The sequence below is a fragment of the Choloepus didactylus genome, chromosome 21, assembly GCF_015220235.1.
Source record: "Choloepus didactylus isolate mChoDid1 chromosome 21, mChoDid1.pri, whole genome shotgun sequence".
NCBI lineage: Eukaryota > Metazoa > Chordata > Mammalia > Pilosa > Megalonychidae > Choloepus > Choloepus didactylus.
The window spans coordinates 22630631-22644544 of record NC_051327.1 but is presented as its reverse complement, the minus strand read 5'-3'; the positions used below and the strand labels follow the sequence as shown (position 1 = coordinate 22644544).

General features: G+C 37.8%; 1 protein-coding gene across 5 annotated transcripts in view; it reads right to left on the bottom strand.

The window, feature by feature from the left end:
- Nucleotides 1–13914, bottom strand: part of RNF216 (ring finger protein 216) — a 185566-nt gene that overhangs the window by 133923 nt on the left and 37729 nt on the right. For 3 of the 5 annotated variants that reach the window (XM_037815392.1, XM_037815395.1, XM_037815393.1), the window contains exon 3: nt 13614–13771. In XM_037815392.1, the coding sequence (XP_037671320.1) occupies nt 13614–13771 (158 nt within the window). The remainder of the gene's footprint in view (nt 1–13613; nt 13772–13914) is intronic. The other 2 variants (XM_037815394.1, XM_037815396.1) reach the window with 1 other exon arrangement.

The following is a 13914-nucleotide window of genomic DNA, read 5'->3' as shown; positions in this document are numbered from 1 at the left end:
AGGAAGGATCGAGAGAACACTGAACTGAGCTGCTCTTCAGATGGTAAGAAGCAAAAGCTAAATAAACAAGCGGGCGCACACACGCACATCCCCCCTGCAATAGGAAGAATTTCTGCTAGCTGGGAACAGTCCCTGAGCCCTGCCCCAACATAACCACCTACGAAGAGCTGGTCCAGAAAAGCTTCAATTTCATTCAAAGTTGAACAATAATAAAAGAAGATACCTAATTATTAAAAATAAAGAAATGGCAGACAAATAACACATAATAGAAAATCAGTGCTACAGAGCAGATGAAAGAAAACTATGACAAAAATAATGAAATAATTACTTTTTTAATATTAAAGGCTTAGAATAAAAATGTTTAAAACACATTTTTGTAGAAACAATATAACAGTCAAAGTTGGGGGGTAAGTGGAGAAGCTGGGGGTCAAAAGATATATTAAAAGTTGATAAAGCAGTTGAAACATGAGAGAGCAGCATTTGAAAGTATAAAGCCACTAGAAAAATAACAGAACAAAATGAAGGATAAAAATCTTTCAAATTATCAGTAGGAACACCCCCTCCCCTCCAATTAATAAAAATACAGTGAAAGATAAAGCAATGAAAATAGAAAACACTAGAAATACAAGAGAACTAGGAACAAACTATAAGTATCACATCAATAAGTATAAATGGGATATTATCTATTAAGTGGAAAAGTCCTTTAAAATGAACAAATAAGCTAAACTCAACTATATAACCAAATGTTATTGAGAACACAGTTGATTCAGAAAGGGTGGGTAAAGATATAAAGGGGACTTCTGGTTCCAGTAATGACATGCTAAATTTATCAGATCAACTATTTTACTAAGCCTAAGTAGAAAATCTACTTTTTAAAACAAACAATGCAAAAACAGTAACATCATCTGCTGGAAGGCATCAGAGCTATATGGCAAGATCTAAGAGGAGGAAATCCAGTAAAATGAGTCTCCACATTTGTGGCTACATTTTCCCTACAGAGACACCTGCCAATTCCAGACCAGGCTAAAGAAAAAATGAGATGAAGGAAACTTTTGATAATCTTACTGAGGAGCCAAGGGCATAAAAATTGGAGTTCAGAACCTCCCAAGGAGGAGGGCGCTAGTAAATCTCAAGCTTTGGGATGAGTTCTTGAAGGGCCACAACCAAGGAGAAAGGGTAAACTGTAAATGGGCTGGCCCTCCCAAGGATTGAATCCCAGTTTTGGATAGTTAAATCCCTGAATCTGAGACTGCTGATCCTCTTAATCTTCTTTCAGAAGCAAGTATTTCTCTGGATAAAGATAACCTCATCTAGAACATCCACATATACAATGACTATCACTCAATTAAAACTAACTAAGCATACCAGGAGCTAATGCAACATAATAGAAAATCAAACCAAGAGAAGTATAGACACTAGATTCAAACCTGCAGATGTTTCAGTTAATGAAGTTATGAGACACGGATTCTAAAATAACAATGTTTAGCATGTTTAAGAGAAAAGAAAAGACTAAGATTGAGAATTTCATCAGAGAACAAGAAATCATAAAAAAAAAAAAAATCAATTAGTAATTCCAGATTGGAAAAATACAATAACTATGATTAAAAATGAATAGATGGGTATACGGCATTTTAAGTAAATATAATCGAAGAAAAAAATTATATTAGCTTCAACTAAGTTCAGAAGAGTAATACAGCCATGAACATCTTTTGTCAAATGAGAGTATTTCAAAATTCAAAAATAAAACTAGGAGAAATACAAGAAAAAAAAGAAACACATTATAAAGGCACATTATAATTTACCTCTTTTGGCCCATGACAAATCAATTAAGGAAAAAAAAAAACCACTATGATTTAGTAGATATAATTGACATACATAAAACTCTAGGCCTGTAAAATGAATTACATTTTCTCTTCCAGAGCCTGTGGTACATTACAAAACTGGGCCACCTAACTGGTCAACAAGAACACCTCAATAAATTACGAAGCGTAGAAATCTTTTGAAAACAGCTGACAATCACAATACAATGAAATTGGCAGAAATACCTTATTATTTGAAATCTCCAATTTGTTGACAGAAAAAACTCAAATGGAATTTCAGAATATTAGAAAATAATGATACTGAAAACACTATACATCAGAACCTACAGAACACAGAATTCTCAAAAAAAAAAAACAAAAAAAAAACATACTACTCTTTTGACAGTTTTTTCCAAAGTCCCTGCAAAAAAACCTCCCATCCTACACGCTTTCCTTACCACGTGACTTTGACACACCTCTCATTGAGAAAAATGGAATTCTATGTTCCCTCCTCTTGAATCTGGGCAGACTGTGTCCACGGTAGAAGTGACTCCTAAGGCAGCCTCTGCCTTGAACTACTACGTAAGCGCACTGCCCTGAAGCTGCCATAATGTGAGAAAGCCTTTATCAGACCTCAAGAGAGAGTATATGTATTAGTTATGACACCAAAAGTAACATGCCAACAACAAAAAGATAAATGAGAACTCATCAAAAATTAAAAGCTTTCGTGCTGCAAAGTGAAAATACAACCCACAGAATGGGAGGAAATATTTGGAAATCATAAGTATCCAGAACACATATATATGTACACAGTAGTTAGAAATATATCTGGTCTAATACACAGAATATATAAAGACTCAATAATAAAAAAAATAGACCAATTAAAAAACAAGCAAAGGAGCTGAACAGACATTTCTCCAAAGAAAATATGCAAAGGACCAATAAGTACATGAGAAGATACTCAACATCATTAGACAACAGGAAAATGCAAATGAAAACCACAATGAGATACCACTTCACACACCCCAGAATGATGAAAATCAAAAGGTCATATAATGACAAGTGCTGGTGATGACTGGGAGAACAGGACCTTCATGCACTATTGGAGGGAATGTAAAATGTTCTAGTCACTTGGAAAACAGTTGGATAGTTTCTCAAAAGTTAAACAGTTACCATATGGTCCAATAATTTCCCTCCTACATATATAACCAAGAGAAATGAAAACATACATCCACACAAAAGAAACTGTAAACAAATGCTCACAGCAGCATTAGTCATATTAATCAAAAAGTTGTAAAAAACCAAATGTCCGAGGAGGCGGGGCAAGATGGCAGACTGGTGAGCTGTATGTTTTAGTTACTCCTCCAGGAAAGTAGGTAAAAAGCCAGGAACTGCGTGGACTGGACACCACAGAGCAATCTGTCTTTGGGCATACTTCATACAACACTCATGAAAACGTGGAACTGCTGAGATCAGCGAAATCTGTAAGTTTTTGCGGCCAGGGGACCCGCGCCCCTCCCTGCCAGGCTCAGTCCCGGGGGAGGAGGGGCTGTCAGCTCCAGGAAGGAGAAGGGAGAATTGCAGTGGCTGCTCTTATCGGAAACTCACTCTACTGATTCAAACTCCAACCATAGATAGACTGAGACCAGACACCAGAGACTCTGAGAGCAGCCAGCCCAGCAGAGAGGAGACAGGCATAGAAAAAAAACAACACGAAAAACTCCAAAATAAAAGCAGAGGATTTTTGGAGTTCTGGTGAACACAGAAAGGGGAAGGGCGGAGATCAGGCCTTGAGGCGCATATGCAAATCCCGAAGCAAGGCTGATCTCTCTGCCCTGTGCACCTTTCCTTAATGGCCCTGGTTGCTTTGTCTATTAGCATTTCAATAACCCATTAGATCTCTGAGGAGGGCCGTTTTTTTTTTTTTTGTTTTTTTTTTTTTAAATCCTTTTTGCTTTTTCTAAAACAATTACTCTAAGAAGCTCAATACAGAAAGCTTCAAACAATTGAAATTTGGGCACGTCAAGTCAAGAGCAGAACTAAGAGAGCTCTGAGACAAAAGGCAATAATCCAGTCGCTGAGAAAATTCACTAAACAACACAACTTCCCAAGAAAAGGGGGGTGTCCGCTCACAGCCACCATCCTGGTGGACAGGAAACACTCCTGCCCATCGCCAGCCCCATAGCCCAGAGCTGCCCCAGACAACCCAGTGTGACGGAAGTGCTTCAAATAACAGGCACACACCACAAAACTGGGCGTGGACATTAGCCTTCCCTGCAACCTCAGCTGAATGTCCCAGAGCTGGGAAGGGGGAGCAGTGTGAATTAACAGAGCCCCATTCAGCCATCATTTGAGCAGACTGGGAGCCTCCCAACACAGCCCAGCAGCCCAGAACTGCCCTGGGGGGACGGCACTCACCTGTGACATAGCACAGTCATCCCTCAACAGAGGACCCGGGGTGCACAGCCTGGAAGAGGGGCCCACTTGCAAGTCTCAGGAGCGATACGCCAATACCAAAGACTTGTGGGTCAGTGGCAGAGACAAACTGTGGCAGGACTGAACTGAAGGATTAGACTATTGCAGTAGCTTTAAAACTCTAGGATCATCAGGGAGATTTGATTGTTAGGGCCACCCCCCCTCCCCGACTGCCCAGAAACACGCCCCACATACAGGGCAGGCAACACCAACTACACACGCAAGCTTGGTACACCAAATGGGCCCCACAAGACTCACTCCCCCACTCACCAAAAAGGCTAAGCAGGGGAGATCTGGCTTGTGGAGAACAGGTGGCTCGTGGACGCCACCTGCTGGTTAGTTAGAGAAAGTGTACTCCACGAAGCTGTAGATCTGATAAATTAGAGATAAGGACTTCAACTGGTCTACAAACCCTAAAAGAACCCTATCAAGTTCAGCAAATGCCACGAGGCCAAAAACAACAGAAAATTATAAAGCATATGAAAAAACCAGACGATATGGATAACCCAAGCCCAAGCACCCAAATCAAAAGACCAGAAGAGACACACCTAGAGCAGCTACTCAAAGAACTAAAGATGAACAATGAGACCATAGTACGGGATATGAAGGAAATCAAGAAGACCCTAGAAGAGCATAAAGAAGACATTGCAAGACTAAATAAAAAAATGGATGATCTTATGGAAATTAAAGAAACTGTTGACCAAATTAAAAAGATTCTGGACACTCATAGTACAAGACTAGAGGAAGTTGAACAACGAATCAGTGACCTGGAAGATGACAGAATGGAAAATGAAAGCATAAAAGAAAGAATGGGGAAAAAAATTGAAAAACTCGAAATGGACCTCAGGGATATGATAGATAATATGAAACGTCCGAATATAAGACACATTGGTGTCCCAGAAGGGGAAGAAAAGGGTAAAGGTCTAGGAAGAGTATTCAAAGAAATTGTTGGGGAAAACTTCCCAAATCTTCTAAACAACATAAATACACAAATCATAAATGCTCAGCGAACTCCAAATAGAATAAATCCAAAAAAACCCACTCTGAGACATATACTGATCACACTGTCAAACATAGAAGAGAAGGAGCAAGTTCTGAAAGCAGCAAGAGAAAAGCAATTCACCACATACAAAGGAAACAGCATAAGATTAAGTAGTGACTACTCAGCAGCCACCATGGAGGCAAGAAGGCAGTGGCACGATATATTTAAAATTCTGAGTGAGAGGAATTTCCAGCCAAGAATACTTTATCCAGCAAAGCTCTCCTTCAAATTTGAGGGTGAGCTTAAATTTTTCACAGACAAAGAAATGCTGAGAGAATTTGCTAACAAGAGACCTGCCCTACTGGAGATACTAAAGAGAGCCCTACAGACAGAGAAACAAAGACAGGACAGAGAGACTTGGAGAAAGGTTCAGTACTAAAGAGATTCGGTATGGGTACAATAAAGGATATCAATAGAGAGAGGGAAAAATATGGCAAACATAATCCAAAGGATAAGATGGCCGATTCAAGAAATGCCTTCACGGTTTTAACGTTGAATGTAAATGGATTAAACTCCCCAATTAAAAGATATAGATTCGCAGAATGGATCAAAAAAAATGAACCATCAATATGTTGCATACAAGAGACTCATCTTAGACACAGGGACACAAAGAAACTGAAAGTGAAAGGATGGAAAAAAATATTTCATGCAAGCTACAGCCAAAAGAAAGCAGGTGTAGCAATATTAATCTCAGATAAAATAGACTTCAAATGCAGGGATGTTTTGAGAGACAAAGAAGGCCACTACATACTAATAAAAGGGGCAATTCAGCAAGAAGAAATAACAATCGTAAATGTCTATGCACCCAATCAAGGTGCCACAAAATACATGAGAGAAACATTGGCAAAACTAAAGGAAGCAATTGATGTTTCCACAATAATTGTGGGAGACTTCAACACATCACTCTCTCCTATAGATAGATCAACCAGACAGAAGACCAAGAAGGAAATTGAAAACCTAAACAATCTGATAAATGAATTAGATTTAACAGACATCTACAGGACATTACATCCCAAATCACCAGGATACACATACTTTTCTAGTGCTCACGGAACTTTCTCCAGAATAGATCATATGCTGGGACATAAAACAAGCCTCAATAAATTTAAAAAGATTGAAATTATTCAAAGCACATTCTCTGACCACAATGGAATACAATTAGAAGTCAATAACCATCAGAGACTTAGAAAATTCACAAATACCTGGAGGTTAAACAACACACTCCTAAACAATCAGTGGGTTAAAGAAGAAATAGCAAGAGAAATTGCTAAATATATAGAGACGAATGAAAATGAGAACACAACATACCAAAACCTATGGGATGCAGCAAAAGCAGTGCTAAGGGGGAAATTTATAGCACTAAACGCATATATTAAAAAGGAAGAAAGAGCCAAAATCAAAGAACTAATGGATCAACTGAAGAAGCTAGAAAATGAACAGTAAACCAATCCTAAACCAAGTACAAGAAAAGAAATAACAAGGATTAAAGCAGAAATAAATGACATAGAGAACAAAAAAACAATAGAAAGGATAAATATCACCAAAAGTTGGTTCTTTGAGAAGATCAACAAGATTGACAAGCCCCTAGCTAGACTGACAAAATCAAAAAGAGAGAAGACCCATATAAACAAAATAATGAATGAAAAAGGTGACATAACTGCAGATCCTGAAGAAATTAAAAAAATTATAAGAGGATAGTATGAACAACTGTATGGCAACAAACTGGATAATGTAGAAGAAATGGACAATTTCCTGGAAACATATGAACAACCTAGACTGACCAGAGAAGAAATAGAAGACCTCAACCAACCCATCACAAGCAAAGAGATCCAATCAGTCATCAAAAATCTTCCCACAAATAAATGCCCAGGGCCAGATGGCTTCACAGGGGAATTCTACCAAACTTTCCAGAAAGAACTGACACCAATCTTACTCAAACTCTTTCAAAACATTGAAGAAAATGGAACACTACCTAACTCATTTTATGAAGCTAACATCAATCTAATACCAAAACCAGGCAAAGATGCTACAAAAAAGGAAAACTACCGGCCAATCTCCCTAATGAATATAGATGCAAAAATCCTCAACAAAATACTTGCAAATCGAATCCAAAGACACATTAAAAAAATCATACACCATGACCAAGTGGGGTTCATTCCAGGCATACAAGGATGGTTCAACATAAGAAAAACAATCAATGTATTACAACACATTAAAAACTCGAAAGGGAAAAATCAATTGATCATCTCAATAGATGCTGAAAAAGCATTTGACAAAATCCAACATCCCTTTTTGATAAAAACACTTCAAAAGGTAGGAATTGAAGGAAACTTCCTCAACATGATAAAGAGCATATATGAAAAACCCACAGCCAGCATAGTACTCAATGGTGAGAGACTGAAAGCCTTCCCTCTAAGATCAGGAACAAGACAAGGATGCCCGCTGTCACCACTGTTATTCAACATTGTGCTGGAAGTGCTAGCCAGGGCAATCCGGCAAGACAAAGAAATAAAAGGCATCCAAATTGGAAAAGAAGAAGTAAAACTGTCATTGTTTGCAGATGATATGATCTTATATCTAGAAAACCCTGAGAAATCAACGATACACCTACTAGAGCTAATAAACAAATTTAGCAAAGTAGCGGGATACAAGATTAATGCACATAAGTCAGTAATGTTTCTATATGCTAGAAATGAACAAACTGAAGAGACACTCAAGAAAAAGATACCATTTTCAATAGCAACTAAAAAAATCAAGTACCTAGGAATCAACTTAACCAAAGATGTAAAAGACCTATACAAAGAAAACTACATAACTCTACTAAAAGAAATAGAAGGGGACCTTAAAAGATGGAAAAATATTCCATGTTCATGGATAGGAAGGCTAAATGTCATTAAGATGTCAATTCTACCCAAACTCATCTACAGATTCAATGCAATCCCAATCAAAATTCCAACAACCTACTTTGCAGACTTGGAAAAGCTAGTTATCAAATTTATTTGGAAAGGGAAGATGCCTCGAATCGCTAAAGACACTCTAAAAAAGAAAAACAAAGTGGGAGGACTTACACTCCCTGACTTTGAAGCTTATTATAAAGCCACAGTTGCCAAAACAGCATGGTACTGGCACAAAGATAGACATATAGATCAATGGAATCGAATTGAGAATTCAGAGATAGACCCTCAGATCTATGGCCGACTGATCTTTGATAAGGCCCCCAAAGTCACCGAACTGAGCCATAATGGTCTTTTCAACAAATGGGGCTGGGAGAGTTGGATATCCATATCCAAAAGAATGAAAGAGGACCCCTACCTCACCCCCTACACAAAAATTAACTCAAAATGGACCAAAGATCTCAATATAAAAGAAAGTACCATAAAACTCCTAGAAGATAATGTAGGAAAACATCTTCAAGACCTTGTATTAGGAGGCCACTTCCTAGACTTTACACCCAAAGCACAAGCAACAAAAGAGAAAATAGATAAATGGGAACTCCTCAAGCTTAGAAGTTTCTGCACCTCAAAGGAATTTCTCAAAAAGGTAAAGAGGCAGCCAACTCAATGGGAAAAAATTTTTGGAAACCATGTATCTGACAAAAGACTGATATCTTGCATATACAAAGAAATACTACAACTCAATGACAATAGTACAGACAGCCCAATTATAAAATGGGCAAAAGATATGAAAAGACAGTTCTCTGAAGAGGAAATACAAATGGCCAAGAAACACATGAAAAAATGTTCAGCTTCACTAGCTATTAGAGAGATGCAAATTAAGACCACAATGAGATACCATCTAACACCGGTTAGAATGGCTGCCATTAAACAAACAGGAAACTACAAATGCTGGAGGGGATGTGGAGAAATTGGAACTCTTATTCATTGTTGGTGGGACTGTATAATGGTTCAGCCACTCTGGAAGTCAGTCTGGCAGTTCCTTAGAAAACTAGATATAGAGCTACCATTCGATCCAGCGATTGCACTTCTCGGTATATACCCGGAAGATCGGAAAGCAGTGACACGAACAGATATCTGCACGCCAATGTTCATAGCAGCACTATTCACAATTGCCAAGAGATGGAAACAACCCAAATGTCCTTCAACAGATGAGTGGATAAATAAAATGTGGTATATACACACGATGGAATACTACGCGGCAGTAAGAAGGAACGATCTGGTGAAACATATGACAACATGGATGAACCTTGAAGACATAATGCTGAGCGAAATAAGCCAGGCACAAAAAGAGAAATATTATATGCTACCACTAATGTGAACTTTGAAAAATGTAAAACAAATGGTTTATAATGTAGAATGTAGGGGAACTAGCAGTAGAGAGCAATTAAGGAAGGGGGAACAATAATCCAAGAAGAACAGATAAGCTATTTAACGTTCTGGGGATGCCCAGAAATGACTATGGTCTGTTAATTTCTGATGGATGTAGTAGGAACAAGTTCACTGAAATTTTGCTATATTATGTAACTTTCTTGGGGTAAAGTAGGAACATGTTGGAAGTTAAGCAGTTATCTTAGGTTAGTTGTCTTTTTCTTACTCCCTTGCTATGGTCTCTTTGAAATGTTCTTTTATTGTATGTTTGTTTTCTTTTTAACTTTTTTTTTCATACAGTTGATTTGAAAAAAGAAGGGAAAGTTAAAAAAAAGAAAAAAGAAAAGAAAAAAGACAAACAAGGAAAAAAAAAAAAAAAGATGTAGTGCCCCCTTGAGGAGCCTGTGGAGAATGCAGGGGTATTCGCCTACCCCACCTCCATGGTTGCCAACATGACCACAGACATAGGGGACTGGTGGTTTGATGGGTTGAGCCCTCTACCATAAGTTTTACCCTTGGGAAGACAGTTGCTGCAAAGGAGAGGCTAGGCCTCCCTGTATTTGTGCCTAAGAGTCTCCTCCTGAATGCCTCTTTGTTGCTCAGATGTGGCCCTCTCTCTCTGGCTAAGCCAACTTGAAAGGTGAAATCACTGCCCTCCCCCCTACGTGGGATCAGACACCCAGGGAAGTGAATCTCCCTGGCAACGTGGAATATGACTCCCGGGGAGGAATGTAGACCCGGCATCGTGGGATGGAGAACATCTTCTTGACCAAAAGGGGGATGTGAAAGGAAATGAAATAAGCTTCAGTGGCAGAGAGATTCCAAAACGAGCCGAGAGATCACTCTGGTGGGCACTCTTACGCACACTTTAGACAACCTTTTTTAGGTTCTAAAGAATTGGGGTAGCTGGTGGTGGATACCTGAAACTATTAAACTACAACCCAGAACCCATGAATCTCGAAGACAGTTGTATAAAAATGTAGCTTATGAGGGGTGACAGTGGGATTGGGAATGCCATAAGGACCAAACTCCACTTTGTCTAGTTTATGGATGGATGTGTAGAAAAGTAGGGGAAGCAAACAAACAGACAAAGGTACCTAGTGTTCTTTTTTACTTCAATTGCTCTTTTTCACTCTAATTATTATTCTTGTTATTTTTGTGTGTGTGCTAATGAAGGTGTCAGGGATTGATTTAGGTGATGAATGTACAACTATGTAATGGTACTGTAAACAATCGAAAGTACAATTTGTTTTGTATGACTGCGTGGTATGTGAATATATCTCAATAAAATGATGATTAAAAAAAAAATACACTTCACAAAGGACAAAAAAAAAAAAAAAAAAAAAAAAAAAAAAAAAAAAACCAAATGTCCACCAACTAACAAATGGGTAAATAAAATTTAGTACATCAATATGATGGACTATTACTTGGCAATAAAAATGAAGTGCTGATACATGCTACAATACAGATGAAACATTACGTGAAGTAAAAGAAGTCGGACACAAAAGACTACATATGTCCAGAACAGGCTACTCTATAGAGACAGAAAACAGATTAGTGGTTGCCTAGGGCGGGGTGGGATGGGGGTTATTGCAGGTGATGGCTAGGGTACATGGGGTTTCTTTTGGGGCTAATGAAAATGTCCTAAAATTGATCTGTGGTGACGGATACACAATTCTGTGAATATACTAAAAGCCACTGAAAGGGTGAATTGTATGGCATGTGAATCATATCACAATAAAGCTGTTTAAAAGGAGATAAAGAACAGACACGTGGAGAGGCCCTAAGGAGAGATGCCTCCAGCTGCTTAGGTCCCCTGCTGTCCAGGCTCCAGGACCAACTGACGACAGCCATATGAGAGACCCCAAGACAGAATTATCCAACTGAACCCTACTCAAATTCCTAACCCACAGGAATCCCACAAGATAATAACTGACTGCAGTTGAACTTCTGGGATGATAATCGGTAAGATACCGATTGTATACTTTGTATACTTTGGATGGAATATATAAGTGACTATATCTCAATAAAATCTACAAAAAAAAAAAAACAACAACCTGACTACAGGTGTTTTAAACCACTAAGTTTTGAAATGTTACACAGAAACAAGTAACCAGAATAACATTAAAAAAAAAAAAGACTAAAGTAACCAACTCAAGAAGTTAGTAAAAGGACCATAAAATAAATACTAAAGAAACTGTCAAATATGCCAAAGCAGAAGGAACAAATAAAGACAAAAGCAGAAATTAATGAATAAGAAAACAAACGGAAACACTAAGTTTGGTAAAGAAGGAGGAGGGAAGAAAAGAAGGGAGGAAGGAAAGAGGAAAATGGTTAGTTCATCAAATCAAGAGAAAAGAGAAAACACAAGCGTACAGAATAGAAAAGGAAATGGAGGAATCAAGATTACAAGGAAGAAAGAAAAACAGTCTGTTTTTAAAAACATTCCATTAAATACATTAAAAAACCTGGAAGAAATTATTTTCCTGGAAAATAACAATGAACGAAACTGATGTTGAAAGTGACAGAAAGTCTTTTACAGGGAAAGTCCACTAAATCTTTAAGGAATAGGTAACTCAATGTTATTTAAAATACTACATCAGAGCACAGAAAAAGAAGGAAAACTTCTAAACTATTTGCATGAAACCAAGATCACATCTACAAAAAAAAAAAACATGTCAAAGACAGCCCAGGTTCACACACAAACCTACAGACCAATCTCACATGTGAGACCTATGGAGGAAACCCTAAGTAAAATATCAGCAAATGGAATCCAGCAGCACACTGCCAGTACATTACAATCCTATGACCAAGTGAAGTCATTCCAGAGACAGAATAATTTACCACATTAACAGATAAAAGAAGAAAAATCAAACAATAATCTTCACAGATGCTGAAACTGAATTTGATAAGAGTTCTATACTCATAATAAAAACCTGAAATAAAGTAGAAATAAATGGCTACTTCCTTAATATGATTCTTATAAAAAGTATCTCAAGCAAAAAGCTACCATCACACTTAATGAAGAAATGTTTAAAGTATTCCCATTTATATCAATGGCTATTTTTATCTTATTCCTATTACCACTATTAAAATTATTGAGGAGGTATATTACTTAATATAACTAGACAACAGAAAGAAATAAGTATAAAAACTGGAAAGGAAGAAACTATAAGTATCATTATCTGCAGATAGATACCACTCTCAAGAAATTAAGAGGGTCAACTGACAAAGTACCTTAGACAATAAAATAACGTTACTGAGTATGAAATTAATACAGAAGACTTCTAAATAAAACAGACAGTTAAAAGTAGATGGAAAAAAGATACCATTTACAAAACAACTGAAAAGATAAGAACTTTACAAAAAATGTTTAAGATCTACATTAAGAAAAATTTAAAATGCTCTGGCTGAGGAATGTAAAAGAAGACGAGTAGATAGAAAGACAAAACTTGTTCTTGGTTAAAAGGTCAATATTATAAAAATTGCTCTATAACTATAATAAGATTTGTTTTGAACCAAACTGATTATCTAAAATAACCAGCTTTATCTATCTGATTATCTATATCTAACTATACATATAGAAATATCTATATTTTAGAAATGGAACAGCTCATTATAAAACTCATATAAAAACAAGTATAAAATATCCAGGATGATTCTGAAAAATGAAGAGAAAAAAGGGGAAATTAGCCCTACCTGGCAGTAAAATACACGATCAGGTGGTAATAACAGTGTGGACTAGTACATGATTAGGCCAACAGATAAAGGTGCAGAAGAAAGTCCAGAAGCAGAATGAAACAGCACTTCAACAGCCTGTTCTAAAGCTAAGGGGACATTACTTTGGATGAAAAGAGGGCTGTTCTCAAAAATGCACAACAGGGCAAAGTGGTACTCTCAGTTGTTCTACAACAGGCCCCAACACCCGCCACAGAGTGATGTAAGAATCACTAACTTGCAATAATGCCTCACCGTGGCAAGTTCAAGAAAACTCACTTCTGTCAGGATGACATCGTCATCCAAGTCCTCTTCTTCCCGGGGCTGAGTACCTGGGGTGACCAGCATTGGAACCCCTTCCTCATCAGAGGAGTCAGAAATGGTGATGGGTCCGTCTCTGAGGGTGATCCAGTCTACAAGAAGGCAGAGAAAACGCTGCCGTTACCAAGAGGTGAGCGTAATCACATGCAGTCCTTTAATCACACTTTGGTCTCAGAGGGGTCAAGCCTAAAGGGAAGTCCATGGCTACTGGTGCACTAGCTTACCTTCTCAGGCA